At 46.7% G+C, this 17,375-nt stretch overlaps 1 protein-coding gene across 2 annotated transcripts; it reads left to right on the forward strand.

Moving 5' to 3' along the window:
- The first annotated feature begins 916 nt into the window (after nt 1–916).
- SRSF11 (serine and arginine rich splicing factor 11) lies at nt 917–17,286 on the forward strand. 2 transcript variants are annotated; one of them, XM_066325314.1, is made up of 13 exons: nt 917–1,010; nt 1,185–1,337; nt 5,506–5,639; nt 9,559–9,668; nt 10,922–11,014; nt 12,241–12,290; nt 12,863–12,990; nt 13,892–13,973; nt 14,220–14,351; nt 14,484–14,573; nt 15,125–15,220; nt 15,827–15,965; nt 16,066–17,286. In XM_066325314.1, exons 2-13 carry the CDS (start codon nt 1,210–1,212, stop codon nt 16,261–16,263), a joined length of 1,380 nt encoding a protein of 459 aa, XP_066181411.1. In that variant the 5' UTR covers nt 917–1,010; nt 1,185–1,209; the 3' UTR covers nt 16,264–17,286. The 2 variants fall into 2 exon arrangements, with proteins under 2 accessions (XP_066181411.1, XP_066181412.1); XM_066325315.1 differs by having other exon boundaries at nt 919–1,010; nt 16,069–17,286.
- The last annotated feature ends 89 nt before the right edge of the window (nt 17,287–17,375 follow it).

A 17,375-nucleotide genomic window follows, 5' to 3' on the forward strand; every position in this document is an offset into this window, starting at 1 on the left:
ATAACATTAATGAGAAATTCCCACCCCAAGGTTGTACTGCTTGTACCTCCTTTTCTGAGGCTACCTGAAAACAGAGTCCAGACAGAGTTAAGGGAATAAAAAGCAATTTTATTTATTGAAGGGCCTTCAGGTACACTTTGGGCAGACAAAGCTCCCCAAGGACTACATCCAAAACTGGCTAATGGCTCATGAGTTTTCACACTTTTATAAGTTTGGTCCATGTGCATATTAGGGCTTAATCTCTCAATTACAGATTCAAGTAATGAAGTCATTTACCCCAAATTTGCTCCCCCCCCAACTCATTTTTTTTCCCATCTCTCAGGGCCTGAGGCAGTGAGGCGTCCTCTATTGCCAGGCGTGGAGAGGAACTGTTGTGCCTGACAAAAATGTGAAGACAGTAATTAGCAAGTAGCTTCAAACCTATTTTTTTTGTTTGGAGAGGATTTATCTGTGTTTTCCCACTGCTAGTTCAAAATCACTCGGGTTCAGTAGCAGAACCTGGGGAATATTCCAGTGACTGTTCTAATGTCATTTATCTGCATGGTGGGGTTTGTTGTTAGTTTGTTGTTGGTTTAACATATTTTGGGAAAGCTGAAGCCCTCGGTGATCTGTCAGTCCTGGGGGAGTAGTTTCTTCTCTCACCCCTGTTTATGGAATTTAGGAGTTATACACTAAAAAGTTACAGGACCACAAACCACAAACATATGCAAAAATATACAAGCTAGACTCCCACGGCACCACTGGGACGGCGTGTTTAGTGAGAGTTTGGTGTGTGAAAGGACGAGAGAGGAGGAAGAAATGACAGCACCTCAGAGCCCCCTCACGTTTCCCGCTCCCGTGTGGGGGGGGGGGGGGAGCGCGCCCGGTCTGCGCACGCACCGCCCCCGCGCGCGGGCCTCCCTCTCCCCGTGCGTGTCCGCCGGCGCGGCGCATGCGCGGGGCCGCGCGCCGTGGGCGCGGGCGCAGGCGCGGCGCGGTGCACTGTGGGATACTGCGGCCCGGGCAGGCTGGTGAGGCGGCGCGCGCGGGGCCCGCGGGGGCGGCGGGACCGGAGCGGGCCGGACCGGAGCGGGCCGGGGGGCGGCAAACCGGGACCACAGAACCGGGCCGGGGGGGGGGCAGCGAACCGCAGCGCTTCCGCCCCATCCTCACCCTCTTCCCCGCCCCCGCTGTGTCTGCTGCAGCACCGGCGGAGCGGGCGGCGGCGCGATGGCCTCCAGCAGCGGCACCGACGTGATCCAGGTCACCAACGTCTCGCCCAGCGCCAGTTCGGAGCAGATGCGGACCCTCTTCGGCTTCCTGGGCAAGATCGAGGAGCTGCGCCTCTTCCCCCCCGAGTGAGTGCGGGCCCGGCCCGGCCTCGCCGCCTCCCCCTCCGTCCCTCCTTCCCCCGCCCCGCGGCCTGCCCGCGGCCCAGCGCCGCCTCCCGCCCGCCTCCCCCGGCGGCTCCGGGCCCGGGCCGCCCCCGCTCCCGGGGATCCGCGCTCCGCCCGGCGGCTGCGGGGGCGGCTCTCGCTGCGCACCCCCGGAGTCGGTGTTCGCTGCGCGGCTCCGCTCGGTCACGGGATTGCGGAGATTAACGCGGGGCGTGGAGCGACACGTGCGGCTCCGATGAAATCCACGTTTGTCTCCGGGTGTTGTTTGTCCAGGGTTGTGCCCGCTGAGCCTCTGCTGGCTGCGTCACTTCCACGGGGCCAAAACTTCTAGATGTAGATAAATGTATTTGTCACGAAGAATTTTGTGCTCGAGGAGCAGCCTACCCCTAATTTACAAAGAATACGCTTTTAATATTTATGTTCCTTGCAAACGAATCTATGCTGAGCAGAAAGGTAACTGCTAACAAATACACATTTCTCGTTTGCATGTCTTGCAAGGATCTCCGCAAATTAAAACAAATGCACATTTTAAGGGTGTATAAACTGAAAAGGAAGTTTCACATACCGCCGTAATTTACAAATAGCCACAAAAACAAAAACAAACAAACAAAAAATAAGACCGTTTTTTATGTCTTCACTTGCAATTAAGTTCTAATAAAAATAAATCTTGCTTTCAGAATTCTTTCTGATGCAATCTAAAACTTGGTGTTAGCAGTGCTGATGGCTTCAGTTTGATTGATTTTCAGAGCCTGGTGTCATTATACCTCGGTGTTTTGCATATTCCGTATAAAGGTTAAAGGTTTTCTCTCTGCCACGATTAAGATTAATCAAACGAGAGCACGATTATTTATAAAACGCCAAATTACTTGGATTTCTTTATTTTAGGGGGAAAAACTATCACAAACCATTTGTTTTCCCTCGTTGAGGCTTCCCTCCCTTGTTAACACTAATCAAAGACAGTTCCAGAGGGAGTTTCCTTGTTCACAGCTGGGATAAGTGACCCGGCAGGAGCTCACCTGTGACAGGTGAAATCCTTTCCTGGCTTTCTCTGTATTTGTGCACTTTGTCTCGATTTTGCTGCCGGTTTTTGGAGGTGATTTGTGCCTCTGAAACTTTGTAGCTTTAGATACACATGAACTGATCTCTTCAGGGAGTGCTTCGGTGCCTTGCTGTCCTTTCCCTTGTGTGAGGAGGGCCCTGGCACTCACCCCCCAGGGGGATTTTCCTGAGAGTCTGCTCTGGGTCACTTCAGGGCCTCCAGTTCCACTTCACCCCAAAAAGAGGGACATTTTCTAATAGTGCCACCTTCTTTTTCTGTGCCTTCTCCTTCAAATTCCAGCTCCTGACTTTTCCCTGCCCGTGGTGTCCATCCATTTTTGGAGGGGTGTGGAATATGGATGATAATCTGTGAATTCTCCCCATAATCTGGATTATTTTCTCTCCAGGATCCTGCTGGGATTTTCCCTTGCCTGTAGTATTTGAGGACCCAATCCCATTTCTGCTGCTCCACCTCTGATCTGTGTCCCTCTGACTCTGCTCTAGGACTTCCTTATTCTCCTGCACTTCCAGATCATCTGTCACTTCCTGAGCTCCTCTAAATTCCTGCTTTTCCCTCTCTCCCTCATCTTCCTCCTTTTCCCTGTTTATTTAATCCCCTGTCTCCCATTTATTATACACCTCAGCTGCATCTTTAATGCACAACCAGCTCTGGGACTTATTCCAGTTTTCCTCCCCCTCATCCTTCTGCTTTTCCCTCACTCCACTGCCTGGTTCTCATCTTTATTGTATTCCATAAAATTCCATCCAGGCTGCAAAGTGGAGGGAATGGATTTCAGAGGTTCCTGTATTCCAGCCCCAGGAGATCCTGGTGTGTCCCAGCATTCCAGGGGCTGAGAGACAATTCCTGAAGGTTTCAATCTTGGGTGAATTAGAATAATGATGGATGGTGGCTTTTTTTTGGGGGGGGGAGCTGTTGAGAACATCCAGTTCTTGTTGAATTTCTCCCAGCTTGGATTTGAGAGTGAGTGGAAATACCATTTTTAAAAGTGCAATACACAGATGTAAATTAAATGTCAGGCTGCAGAAGAACTGCCTAACACATTTTCAGCGGTTATTTTAGGTTCATTATTTTGGGAGAAAGCTCAGCTATCCCAAAGCATTCCCATTGGCACTCCTGGCTGTAAACAGGATCTGCTGAAGAGTCAATAGGATCTGCTCTGGTTCACATTCTTTTGTTATCATTGGCATTTTAAAAATGCCTGAAAATATTGGGCTGCATTTCTGTGATTAATTGTGTCATTTCTATACAGTTTATATCAAGAACTCCTTCAGCTCTGCCATCACCTCTTGATTTACTTTTCTTTACAGTTTTACTGTGATTTTGTTCAAATACCTTCTACTACGCTTCTTTTGGTTATGTAATTATTATTTTTTATTTCTTCTTATTAATGGGCTAAAACAAGGCGCCATTTTGACAAGCTGCTGTGGGTTCCTGGGCACCAAAGAGCCAACAGATTCAGATTTTTTTTTCTCATTTATCACTGCTGTTACTTCCCAATTTATTCAGTCTGCAAGCTGTGGGAGCAAGTGACTGCTTCTAATTTTAATGCTTCAGAAGCTGCAATGTGCTGGCTCCAATTTATTTTTCCACATCAGGTGAAATGTAAGGTTATTAAAGTGTGGTCTGACAGACACTGGGGGCAGTTGTGTGTGTGTTTGGCTCAGTGGGGCTGAAGGTGAGGGAGCTTTTGGCATTTGCAGAGCCGAAAATAGACCCTGGATCTGCCTGGTTGTGTCAGAGCTGTTCCCTGGATTGTGACAACCCCCAGTGCTGAAAGGCTTGATCAGCCTCAGCAGCTCAGATCAAAAACTGCTCTTTGATGTGGGATGTTTTGGAGTTGTGGCTGGGAATCCAGGTAGGAAAAGCAGATTTTTGTCAGGATCAGTGATGTTTTCAGAGCTCCCCACGCTGATCTGGACCTCTGGCCTGGCATAGGAACAAGGGGTTTAGGACCTGCTGCTGCTTCCGCTCCCTGCCTGGGCCCTCTGGAGGCAGCTTTTAACTCATCTGTCCCTCAGTCCTGTCCGCAGAATGATTTTTCTTCCTGTCTTTCACTTTGTACATCCAATTACAACAAAATATGCCCCACTTTGAGGACGGGGGGCTCCTGAAACCCGTTCTGGACCTTGCCTGGGTTGACTGCAGCTGGATTTCCAGTTTGGTTTGGTTTTAGGGAAGTTACAGCTGTGGTTCTACAGTTGTTTCCTGTTGTAAGAAGTAAATATTTCTGGGTTGGTTTTTCTTTGAAGTGTCTCAAAACTTCTCAGTTTGGGGTTTGTAGGTTGACAGACACTTGTTCTGAGCTGGGAACAGGCACAGCTCTACTTTGGAGAGAGAGCTCTGTTTTAATGTGCTCAGCTTTTCTTTCCTGCCTGAGCTCCCTAAATTCCCTTGTGCTGAAGGACAGGCAGGAGCTCAGCCCTGGGCATTCCTCAGGATGTGGGAGCTTGGTGAGGTTTAGTCTAGAAGCTGGAATGGAATTGAGTTGATAAATAAAACAGAATTTCAGAGTGGTTTGGGTTGGGAGTGACCTTGGAGCTCATTTAGTGCCACCCCCTGCCATGGGCAAGGACCTTCCAGTCTGCTCCAGCCTGGCCTTGGACACTGCAGGGATCCAGGGCAGCCACAGCTTCTCTGGGAATTCTATTCCAGGGCCAGGAATTCCTTCCCAGAATCCCATCCAGCCTCACCCTCTGGCAGGTGAGAGCCATCCTGCACACCCTGCCCCTACAACAATCCTTTAATCATCACTCTCTTCGTTTCACAATTTACCTCTAATCAGTCATCTGGAGCCTAAAGCAGGGGTGTGAAACTTCACCTGAGACAGAATTTGTAACTTTCATTCTTTTTTCAGCCAAGTTTTCCTCCCAGCCAGGGGCAGAATTTACATTTAGGTGATCGCTCACTGATTTATCGTGCGCGACAACTGGCGAGAGATAACAGAGCTCACGTGCAGCTCCCAGGGAGGGAATACAACAACTTAATGGGATTTTGGGGGTGGGCTGGTGTGGTTCAATGCTGTCCCTGGGTGTAGCCTGTGTCCCTGAGTGCTGCCTGTGTCTCTTGCAGTGACTCCCCCTTGCCGGTGTCGTCGAGAGTGTGCTTTGTAAAGTTCCACGACCCCGACTCGGCCGTGGTGGCCCAGCACCTGACAAACACTGTGTTCGTTGACAGAGCCCTCATAGTGGTTCCCTATGCTGAAGGTTTGTAACTTGTTTGATGTTCTATGGGGCCACCCTTGGGTGGTGGTTGGTTCCTGTCTAGTGCACAGATATTTTTTAACGGTAGTCCTATGTCAAACACGTCAGAGATTTGCCATTCTGAAACCCTTGGTATATTGCCTTTGGCCCCTGGAGTTGGTCAGTTCCTTTCCATAGTGACACCAAATCAAAGTGGAAAGTTTTGTGTAGAATAAGAATATTGTAGGCAGAATTCTGTGCAAATTTTTGCTCCGTGTCGGTCTCAATGAGACGTTTTCCCAGACTTTAATGTAAACAGATCAATATTTTAAGGAAATTTTACCTTAATAATTGTTTTCACTCTCTTCATGAGAATGGTTTCTCCCTCCCTGAGAGTGCATGGGAGAGGAATTAACATTCCTTTGGAATATACTGCCGCTGCATTTATTTGGGAACATCCCCAAAAAAGGCCCTCACTCTCCTTGTGGAGTCCAGTATACCAAGGGTTTGAATAATTATGGTTTAATTCAAAAGTGACAACTTCCAAGAGGTGCCACATGGGCACTGGTCCTAGTTTTTAATTCCAAGTTTTCTTGTTCATCCTTGATATATTGACTAGAATTTCACTAAATAATAAACTCTTCTCTCTGTTATTTGTGTGTGTGATTTTTGTAGTGGAGAAGGCAAATGCAAAGCCCTTCCAGATGACTGAAAAACAGTGGGTCCTCTGCAGCTACAGGGGATTCTAGCCATTAACTAAAGGCCAGCAAGCACTCAAGTCCCCAAGTGTTTTCCTGGTGTAACCACTTGTTAACTACATTTTCTCTTCTTCTTTTTATTTTTACATTTTAGGGTGTTACAGTAATTTGAAAGGCAATGAGCAGGGTTTTTGGAACTTACCTTAAAAGCAAAGTGCTGAGAAGACACCTCTTCTTACAGAAGTCTTATTAAACTCTTCTAGACTTGCTTTAGAAGTAACTGATTTCCATTGTACTTGTGCATTTCTTAATTTACTTCTGGGAAGGGTTGAATTGAATAAAATCTTGCAGGTTAAGTCATACTACAGTGCTAAGTTTGGTACATGGCCTGGGGTCACACCTGTAATCTGTCATGCTGGAGCTGTCTCTTGAGGCCTGGGGAGCTGTCTTATCTTATCTTTGTATTCCTTAAGCTTAAAAGATGCGAAACTTAAACTTAAAAAGATGTCCAGCCTAATTCCTGGAGTGTAGAAATGTGCAGTGTGGCCTCTGACTGAACCCTGCTGCTTTCTGAGGGGTACAGAACCCCTTCTGCAGTGGAGTTACTGCTCCTGCTGCCTCTGCTTGACAACAGCAGAGCTGATTCTTGTCCGTGTGTGGGTTTTAAACACAGCACCAGTCCTGTGAGACAGTGCTGGAATATTCAGTAATATTCTCCAATAATGCCAGTGTTGAACTCTTCTTACAAGGACCAACCCACTTTTCTCTTTGTCAGTCTGACATTGTCCACTGTGGATAAACCTGGCACACAGAGAAACCTGCCCAGCAGCTGTGCTGCAGGAAATCCAATTATTCAAGCAGAATGTTTTACTGAGCCTGTGAAGGAGTCACTCCTGGGCTGTTGCCTTGTGTTGTTTAAGAGTTCAGAATTGAATGGCCTTGGCACATCACAAGAGAGATGTTCTGCCAATAAAGTGTTGCCCCTGGGTTGATAATCCCATTCTTGTGTCCCTGTGCTGGAGTACAGTTTTCCCCCAAAAATTCAGCCTGCCAGGGTCCCCAGCTTAAGGAGAAGCAGCATTTCCCCAACCCACAGTGCCACTGCTGATGTGCTTAAAGCCAGGCCTGTGCTGAAGGGGGCCCTCCTCTCTCTGATTTCTGCTGTGCTAATGTGTGATTATTGCCTGTCACTAAAGCAAATGTTTATTATCTGTTTAGTGCAAATATTCCCCCCCTGTCCCAAGTTTTAGCTCACACAGACACTTTGGTGTTGGCTGTTGCTTTGTGTTATAGAACTATACACAAAGGCTACGGTAAGGTTTAGTATTGTCATTTTCTCTGGGCTAATTTCCTAGATTTGGAAGGAACTATTTTAAGGTTAAAAGATGGCTGGGGGGGATGTTTAGGCTCTTTGGTTAATGTTTGTTTCTTTTGTCTGTTTCTTTTTCTTTCATTTCTACACATTCATGCAGTATTTCATGGTTCTAACAAAGCAGCAGTAAAAAAAGCTCTTGAAGCATGAAAATTAACTGGTGAGGGGCCTCATTGCTTCTTTTAAAATTGTAGTTTATTTAAATACTTTTTAAAGAAACGATTAGAGGATCAGATGCATGAATTTTTTTTTTAATGGATGCAGATCTTCTAGGAGGTGTCTCGAGCTAAGTCTGAGGATTTGTATTTAGATGCCAGAAATGTTGTAGTTGCGCTAATTTGAAATGTTTAGCTGTAATTGATAAATATCCTCTTGAGACATAATTTTGCATGCCAAATGACCCCATAATCTCTCTGTAGGTATGTTTGATATATTTATGCATTCCTGCCCTTTGCCTCCATGACCTTTTTCCCCTGTCCCTCCATAACTTTTGGGTATCTAAAGTGCTGCCAGCTCAGTGCCACGAGCCAGATATCAGTGCTGTGATATTGTACATTTGTGTAGATTATCGGCACTTCTCAGTATAGGTGGGAGGAACCATGACCTTTATTTAACAGTGGTTTTTCTTTTTTGTTGTTGTGTTTTACAGTTCTTTTCCCTGGTTCAGCCTGAACTATATACCAGGCCCTGCTGAAAATACCACCCAACAGTTTTCTTCTGCAGCTTATCCAGTTTCTCTTAAGTGCCCTGTACATATTGTATGTTTTATGATGAGATGCAGTTTCTTAATATGTATTTGCAGAAACACTACTGGTATTTGCAACTATATAGTAAAATTGTTTTATTGAACTCTCATTTTGGGGGCTTGGGCACATTAACAAATTAATCCATCTGTATAGGGCTTTTGCTGTTGGATAGAGTAAAAAACACTCCCTCCACAACTGTTTGCTAGTAGGGCCCTGAGCACTCTGTGTGCAGAGCAGGCAGTGCAACAACAACAACAACAAAACAACAACCCCTGGGCTTAGCTGGCTGCAAGACTTTGGGCCACAAGTCCTCCCCCCTGTGCCACGTGGCAGGTGGCAGCAGCAGCACTGCTGGTGCTCTAAGCTGGCACATATTGGAACAAAATGCATTTTACTGCACAGGTAAGGAATGTGCCAGCATCCCTGTGTGTATCCCAGCCACTGACACAGCCCCAGCATTCCCGGAGAGCTGCAGGGACCACATTCCATGTGCCACGTCAGCAAAAGCCCTACCCCCCCAAACACCCATCCCTTCTCTTCTTAAGTTTGCCAAAAAAAAAATTGTATGGTAGGTGTAAAAAAAAAAAAAAGAAAAAAACATAGTGAACTGTACCATATTATTAACCCCTAAATCCAACTTTTTTTGTCTTGTGTATCTTGATTTTTCTGTGTGCTTTGTAGTGAAGCAGCCGACACGAGTCGTTGTTCATAAAACAGCTTTTGAAAGTTGAGAGCACTCTCACCCCTGGAGAACCGACTGTGCTTGCTTACGTTTGGTTCATGACTTAAAAATCGAGTACAGGTGATGAAACCTTGGCAGTGTTAACAACAAAGTAGTGTGTATTTGTGCTATTTTTTTTTTGCTCTAGAAACTTAACCTTTTTGTAGAGAAAAAGGAACAGTCAAATTGTCACCCATTGAAGTTGCATTCTGACCCCCCCAAAAAAAAAAAAAAAGAAAAAAAGTTAATGCTAAATGTTAATAGCCATCAAGCTTTGTATTTTAGCCAACATAAGTACTTTTCAACAAACTCAGGTGGTGTATCAGGGAGACTTTGCTGGGTGTATTTGTGTATTTGGTGCCTCTGGGGCTGGGATGCTCTCTAATGCCAGGTTGTTTCCCTGCAGGAGTCATTCCTGATGAGACTAAGGCTTTGTCTCTCTTGGCACCAGCTAATGCCGTGGCAGGGCTGCTGCCCGGGGGTGGCCTGCTGCCCACTCCCAACCCTCTCTCTCAGGTAGGCTGGGCAGCCCCTTCTGCTGCATTCCCACTTCATTCCTGCTCTTCCTTCCAGGACTGGTGTGTTCATTGCAATTCCTGCAGTGCTTTATCCACCCTGATGTCAGTTGGGGCACGATGGTGACCAAGTTGTTCCATGGAATTTCCTTATTTCTCTCTTTCCTTAATTCCTGGTTTCTCGAGGCCCTGTTTGTGCTTCCACCCCTCTCACCCACTGTGCTTTACAGATGTGACAAGCAGTGGAGAGAGAGAGATCTCACAGATTTTAAATTCCTCAAGTCCAAGGAGCTGCCACACTCTGAGATTCCCTTCATTAGTCCTCCAGCTGAGGGGAAAATTGGAGCCTGGTTGTGTGAGCCCACAGGAATTCATGTGGAAGATGAACAGTGAGATTTGCACACTGTGGGAGAAGTTGGAGGCACAGCTCAGCTCTAAACAGAGCACAGAATCAAAGTGCAGGAGGCAAATTAATCATGCTAAAGCCTCGTTAATTGTGCACTTCTCAAACCCACCTGAGCTCATGTTTAGCTGAAGGACCCCTTGGCCATGGAGCTCCTCAGGGGGGAAAGAGCCTAAATTTAACCTTTGAAACCCAGGGAAGGACTTGGAAAGACCAAATAAAACCCACTTAATTTAACCTTTGAAACCCAGAGAAGAGTTTGGAAAAAACAAATAAAACCACTAAATTTAGCCTTTGAAACCCAAGGAATGGGTTGGAAGAACCAAATACAACCCAAAAGATAAAATTCACTTTAAAAACTGTGGATATAAATCCTGGAGATGGTTGTTGAGCCACCTTAATTCCAGTTGTATCTGCTCCCAGCCACTCCATGGTGGGATGTGTCCAACACATCCATTTTAGGGGAATGTGCTGCACAATCAGGTGTTGAAGCACATCTTGTTGGGTTTGGGTTGGTCTCAGTCATCTCATTTGAAATGGCCCAAAAGGAGCTGCTTTAGGGAGCAGCTTCTGCTCTCAGTAGCTTTTAAACCAAATTAGAGACATTTGCAGGGATGCAATATTGTTAAATTGCCTTTTAACATAAACCATGGTCATCTCAACCCGAAAATGAATTAGAAATGGGGCAATAGCCTCAAAAACTTGAAATTAATTTCCCTTTTAGCACTAAAAAGTAACTTCATTTTCAACTATCCCTTCAAATTTTGAAATGCTTTACTCTTTGACCTTATTTCCCCTGCCCACTGATCTCACTGGCTGATTTTTGTCCCTGACTGCTGTCTCTGCCACAGATTGGTGCTGTCCCTTTAGCTGCTTTAGGAGCTCCTGCTCTCGACCCTGCCCTTGCTGCTCTTGGGCTTCCTGGAGCAAACCTGAACTCCCAGGTAAGTCCTCATTCCAAAATATCCTTTACTGCCCCCTCTTCCCTGCTCTGAGAGGGGTTTTCATTTGTATCACTTCACAGCCACTGCCTGCCAACTCCAGGGATTGATTTCTGCTTGGAATAAAAAATACCAAATTAAATGTCAGAAGGCCAAGGAATGATTTTGAATAGCAGTGAAATATTTCAAATATGTGTCATTATCAGTCCATGAACCTGCCTTGTTTTTCAAGTAAAAAGTAATCTGACTCTTTAATTTTGTGTCAAAAAAAGTGAGGAAACTTCATTAAGTTGTTAGAGCTGAATAAAAAAGGCTTTTAAGTACTGAGTACTAGAATATTGAGTATATTTTATCAATATAAATACATGGATCATATCTACATAGATAAAATATTTAAGAGGTAAGAACCAAATACTCTTTTACGGCAACAAGAAGCAGCAATAACTTAATGCTACTGCCATTATTAATTTTTTTTTTTTTACGTATTCCCATGTGGAAGAGCAAGCAAATGATGGTGAAAATTAAATAACAAATGAAAAGAAATTGATTTTAAAGGCAAATTAGAAAAATGTAAATTTGGGGTGATGGAGGATTTTTGTACATTAAACCATCAGATTGTAACAAACATTTCCAAAATGAAATTTTGAGTTCATTATAAAAAAATTAATGACGATTAAATATTTTCGTAATAATACCCCATTGGTGCAGGAAGTGACTGATCATAACAACACCTGGATTACCCTAAGAGCTGTAAAATACATTTTCTCATGGAATATTTTAATGTCTGTAAATTGGCAATGAGATCTTCAGTGGACAGAGAGCACAGAGAGGGCTCTGTCCTCCTGCAGTGACAGAAATAACCTGTGCACAACAAGTTATTAGTACATAATATAGATAAAACACACCCCAGCAGTGTATTTTTAACCATTTGTATTTTTAACCATTTCTATTTTTAACCATTTGTGGTTTTATCTATTTCTATTTTTATCCATTTGTGGTTTTATTCCTGGTCCTGTCCTGGCTTTGGCTGCTGTGGAAATTAAAGCCCCTGAGCCCCCCAGTGTGGGATGTTCCCACCAGCCCAGGGGGGCCTTTCCTCTTTGCTGGGGGATGTTCTGGTCTGGTTTTCCAGCTGGGAAAACTTCCAGCAGGGAGGAGACATTCCAAGGAAAGTTCTCTTGAGCTCTCACACGTCCCAGGCTGGTTTTAACTTTGTTTTTCCCTCTCAGTCTCTTGCAGCAGATCAGCTCCTAAAACTGATGAGCACAGTGGATCCAAAGTAAGCTTCAGGGTTCCCAAAGGCTTGTATTGCACTGCTGGGGAATTTCCATGGGGATGTCTGTGGGAATATCCATGGGAATTCCGTGGGAATATCTGTGGGAATTCCATGATAATATCTTTGGGAATACCTATGGGCATTCCATAGGGATATCCATGGGGATTCAGTGGGAATATCCATGGGGATTCCATGAGGATATGTGTGGGAATATCGATGGAGATATCTGTGGGAATATCCATGGGGATTCCATGGGGATATCTGTGGGAATATCCATGGGGATTCCATGGGGATATCTGTGGGAATAACCATGGGGATATCCGTGGGAATCTCCATGGAGAATCAGTGCCCAGTCCCTGCCCTGCTGGAGCTGATCCCACCTTGGAAGGGCTTGGAGCACCCTGGGCCAGGGAAGGTTCCCTGCCCATGGCAGGGGTGGGATGAGATGGGCTTCATGTCCCTCCAACCCTAAACCATTCCAGGATTCCCTGACGCTGTGAACTGCCTCAGTCTGACAGTGCAGACCTGTACCCCCATTCCTCAGTGCTGAACTTGTGGAATTTTGTGTTGCCCAGGTTGAACCATGTGGCTGCAGGTCTCGTGTCCCCCAGTCTGAAATCAGATACCTCCAGTAAAGAAATAGAAGAGGCCATGAAGAGAGTCCGAGAAGCACAGTCCTTAATTTCTGCTGCTATAGAGCCAGGTAATTCCAGCCAGGATGGGCTTGGACACAGCACAGGAGAAAAACTGATGGGTCTGCACAGCTTTGCCTGAATGCCTGTGGTCTCTGGGGGATTCATTAATTAGATTTTTAATCGCCCTCCATGTGTCCTGCAGAAATGTGCTGGAATTAATCCATTGATTTTCCCCAAATTCACTGATTTGAAGGGTGGAAAAACACCCAAGTTTCCCTGAAGGAAGTTCCTGCTGCTGTCTCAGATTCCAAGGGATTTCCTGGCCTCACCACTTGGCATCCTGCTGATGCTTCTCAAGGATGCTTTCCTTTATCTTCATTCCTAATCTGGGCAAGTTTGTGAATAATTCTGGTTTTTGGAGCTTCTTTCAGCAGGTTTGATTTTAGAACAAGCTCCAGCAGCTCTCCCACAAATCTTAGAGGCAGAAACTTGAACACTGAAAATAAAGAATATTCATCAGCTCTGCAGCTTCCTGATGATGTCTGGGAAAGAACAGAGCTCCTGTTCTTGTTCCTGCTTAGCCTGAGGCTTTTTTGTGGGAAATTCAATCATTTGAGGGGTTCTTCATCCCCTCAGGAAATGGCAGATTCTGGGATTTTCACAGGATTTTCCATTGCCCTGCAGCCATTAACTTTTCACTGACTTAAATTTAAGCTTTTTCTGAATTTTTACTTCCTCAGTTTTGCATAAAACTTCATGTCAAAATTTTATGTCACGAACATGTCCCCATCCTCTGTTGGTTCTTTTTGCCCTCTTGTGAAGAAAATTAAAGATGAGCTTTCCTTTCAGGTGGCAAAATCAGGTTGATTTATATCAATTACATGAAGTTACAGATCCTTTCCTTTAGAAAATCTTTTGAATATTTAAAAAAACCTCACTGTTTTTTTATCCTGCTTTTCCTTTTTTCAGACAAAAAAGATGAAAAGCGAAGACATTCGAGGTCGAGGTCGCGCTCGAGGAGGAGGAGGACACCTTCCTCATCCAGACACAGGTGACTGAGCAATTCCTCACAAACACCTCCCACAGCTGGGAAAATCCCTGCAAAAATCCTTCTGGGGAGCACCCTTGGGTTTGATTTAGGGCTGTGAAGATTTATTGACGTTTCAGTGTGCAGAACTCCTGTGCTCTGGACAAGGGAGGCTTTGGGTGGATTTTTTAGGGTTTTCTCCAGCCCTGAGCAGGGAACAGTCCCCAAAATGTCCTTTCTGTGAGTGTCATGTTGGTTTGTCCCTGACAGACGCTCCAGGAGCAGATCAAGGAGAAGGTCCCATTCCAAATCCAGAAGCAGGAGGCGATCCAAAAGTCCCAGGAGAAGGAGATCTCATTCCAGAGACAGGAGCAGGCGGTCTCGGAGCACATCCAAAACCAGGTGATGACTCCAGTCCTGAGCAGGGCAGGGATTGTCCCCTGTCCCTCCCACCTCTGCATCCCTTTCCCTGTACAGCTGATTAGGAAATGCTCTTTGAAAGTGACTTAAACTTAATCTCTCTTCTACTAAAAGGGATAAAAAGAAGGAAGAGAAAGAAAAGAAACGTTCTAAAACTCCCCCCAAAAGCTACAGCACAACCAGAAGATCCAGAAGCACAAGCAGGTACAGAAATGGGGGTTTTCTCTTTTCTCTCTGTTCTCAGCAGGATTTTGATACAGTTCAATACTAAATAGAAAAAAATGTTGTTGTGATAGAGCAGCTGTTCTGTGGCAGATGTCCCTGCCCATGGAGGGAGCTGGGATTTGAGGTCCCTTCCAGCCCAAACTCTGCCTGGATCCCATTGGATCATGATTCCAATGTGGATGTGTCTGGTACAGGCTCAACAGCACCTGTACCACCTGTGTCTTTAGGATACTTTCATTTTCCTGCAATGTTTGAGGTAAACTCTTTCGGCTTAGAAGAGTTTCTCCTTGTTTTGTGTCAGAGTTTGATGCTCCAGGATCACTCAAAGCTCTTCCCGACTTAGGGAATAAATCCAGGCAAAAAATGTTTGGGTTTTTTTTTGTTTTTTTTTTTTAACTTCCATATTTAACTTGCAGTTTTAACACCTCTTTAGTACCCTGTGAGCAGAGCTAGGGTTGGAGTTCGGGATGCATTTGTAGCTTTAACCAAATACCCACTGATGTCCAAAGCTGCTGTGTCTGTCCCCGCAGGGAACGGCGGCGCCGGCGGAGCCGGAGCGGGACACGCTCCCCGAAAAAGCCCAGGTCTCCCAAACGGAAAATGTCCCGCTCCCCGTCACCCAGAAGGTCAGGGAAACACTTGGCTGGAAAAAAATGGTGTCTGGGTGGGAAATGCCCAAGTTGTGAGTTAGAGGGAGGCTCCCAGGGGGTTCTGTTTGGGGGGAATCTGCTGCTTTTATGGAGCTGCTGTGGGGTTGGCTGGGAGCTCCAAGGGTCTGGGGTTCCAGGGGTGGGAGGAATGGGCTGTGCCATAATTCCCAGTCCCTTTGGCTCTGCACGCTAGGAATTAGCTGATTTGGAGTGGCCTGGGCATTCTGTGACCCTGTCCCAGCATGGGGAACTCGAGAGGCTCCTCTGTAAAACACTGGGGCATCTGCTCTTCTTGCTGTCCAGGATTTGAATTTTGATTCTATGATCCCTGTTCATCTCAGGAGATTCCCTGGTTCTGTTTGCCACAGCATTGCTCAGCCTTGGCTTTGTGGTAGTGTCCTTGAGCCAGAGCTAAGAACTTGGGATTTGGGGTATTTCCTGAAAGCAGAGGCTGTCCTATATTTGCATTCTGCCATTTTCCTTTGGCTTTGCTGGGAGCCGTGGGTACACTCTGGACACAGTTCCAGCCATGGAATGGGGTGATGGTGATGGGCCTCATCCTCTTCCTGCTGCTCCTCACAGGCATAAAAAGGAAAAGAAGAAGGATAAAGACAAGGAGAGGAGCAGAGACGAGAGGGAGCGATCAACGAGCAAGAAAAAGAAGAGCAAAGACAAGGAGAAGGATCGAGACCGGAAATCCGAGAGCGACAAGGACGTGAAAGTATGTTCCAAAAACCCCTGGAGCTGCTCCCAGCCCTGCCCCACATTCCCCCCAACCCAGCCCACAGGGAAGGGCTAACATGTCCCTTTCCCTGGCAAAGCAGGTCACAAGGGACTACGACGAGGAGGAACAGGGCTACGACAGCGAGAAGGAGAAGAAGGAGGAGAAGAAGGTGGCGGATGCTCCGTCCCCCAAAGGGAAGGAGCCCGGAGCCGAGAAGGGCACTGGGGACCCGGGCAGGGAATCCAAAGTGAACGGGGACGACCACCACGAGGAGGACATGGACATGAGCGACTGAGCCCGCCCACAGCCCCTCCAGTGTGATCCTTTATGCTGTACTTGTTAATCCTCAACCTAGATGTATCCAGCTCCGAGCTCTCCATGGTCTGTCCATCCCGATACTAACTCACACCCAAAGCTTTCAGACAGGGACCCCTCCCTGCCCCGGGGGCCCAGCTGGGGCCGGGCCAGGCTGCACGTCCCTCCCACAGCCCGGGCTGGGCCACCCCTCCCTCCCTGCCTGCTTCTCTCCCTCTGGAGTGTCCCGGGCTGAGCCCAGCAGTGTGGGAAGGTCCCAGGGGTGTGGGGAGTGTGGCACAGCCCCCTGTGCTGTGGGAATGCCCCGGGAGTGTGGCACAGCCCCCTGTCCTTTGGCAGTGCCCCAGGAGAGGGCACAGTCCCCTGTCCTGCAGTCACCCTGGGGCTCCCGGACACTCTGCAGTTGGCCTTGGATTGCACCAGCTCTTTTTGCTCTTGGCTTTAGTTCTGGTTTTAAGCCACGTGCTGGCCTTGGTTGGGTTTGGTTTCCCAGCGGGTTTTGGTTGGCTTTGCCCAGGATTCTGTGTCCTGACTTTCCTGAGGGCTCTCCCTCCACCATCCAGCTCCATCCAGGGCCAGCTGGAATGCTCTGACCTCGGGAAGGGGAATCCTGCCCGTGCCCAGTGAGGGAGGGTTGGGGGAGCAGCCCCACGCAGGGCTGGGGGCTCAGGAGCTCACCCACTGCAGCAGGGAGTGCATTTTAAAATGACCTTGGTCTGTTTTTAAAGCAAGTCCATAGATAATGTACTTTTTACTTGATCTCCAGTTGTACAAACAGATAAATTTGTGTTCCTGTCCCGGCCGTTCCCTCTCTCCCGCACTCGGTGATCCCATGGTATTTGCAGAGTAGTTACCCAAAGCTGTTCCTTAGTTCCAGCAGCTCCAGAGCTTTTACTTTTGTGCAGGTAAAGAGACAAAAGTAGCCGACAGTCTGTGCCATGTTGATGTACAGTTTCAGAAAATGTTTTACAAAACTTTGATAATAAAATCCTGAAACTTCCAACTCCTCTTCCTAGAAAACTCCTGGGTTTTATTTCCACTGCTGACTGCACCAAACTTTACCTCATTCCTTACGGGGGCCTTTTCCATCTC

The sequence above is a fragment of the Sylvia atricapilla genome, chromosome 9 (genome assembly GCF_009819655.1).
Source record: "Sylvia atricapilla isolate bSylAtr1 chromosome 9, bSylAtr1.pri, whole genome shotgun sequence".
In the NCBI taxonomy this organism is placed as follows: domain Eukaryota; kingdom Metazoa; phylum Chordata; class Aves; order Passeriformes; family Sylviidae; genus Sylvia; species Sylvia atricapilla.

Coding starts and splice junctions, on each gene's coding strand:
- SRSF11 (XM_066325314.1), top strand. CDS start 1,210: ATGGCCTCCAGCAGCGGCACCGACGTGATCCAGGTCACCAACGTCTCG. Junction 5,640..9,558: donor AGTGGTTCCCTATGCTGAAG/GTTTGTAACTTG, acceptor GTTTCCCTGCAG/GAGTCATTCCTGATGAGACT. Junction 9,669..10,921: donor CTCCCAACCCTCTCTCTCAG/GTAGGCTGGGCA, acceptor TCTCTGCCACAG/ATTGGTGCTGTCCCTTTAGC.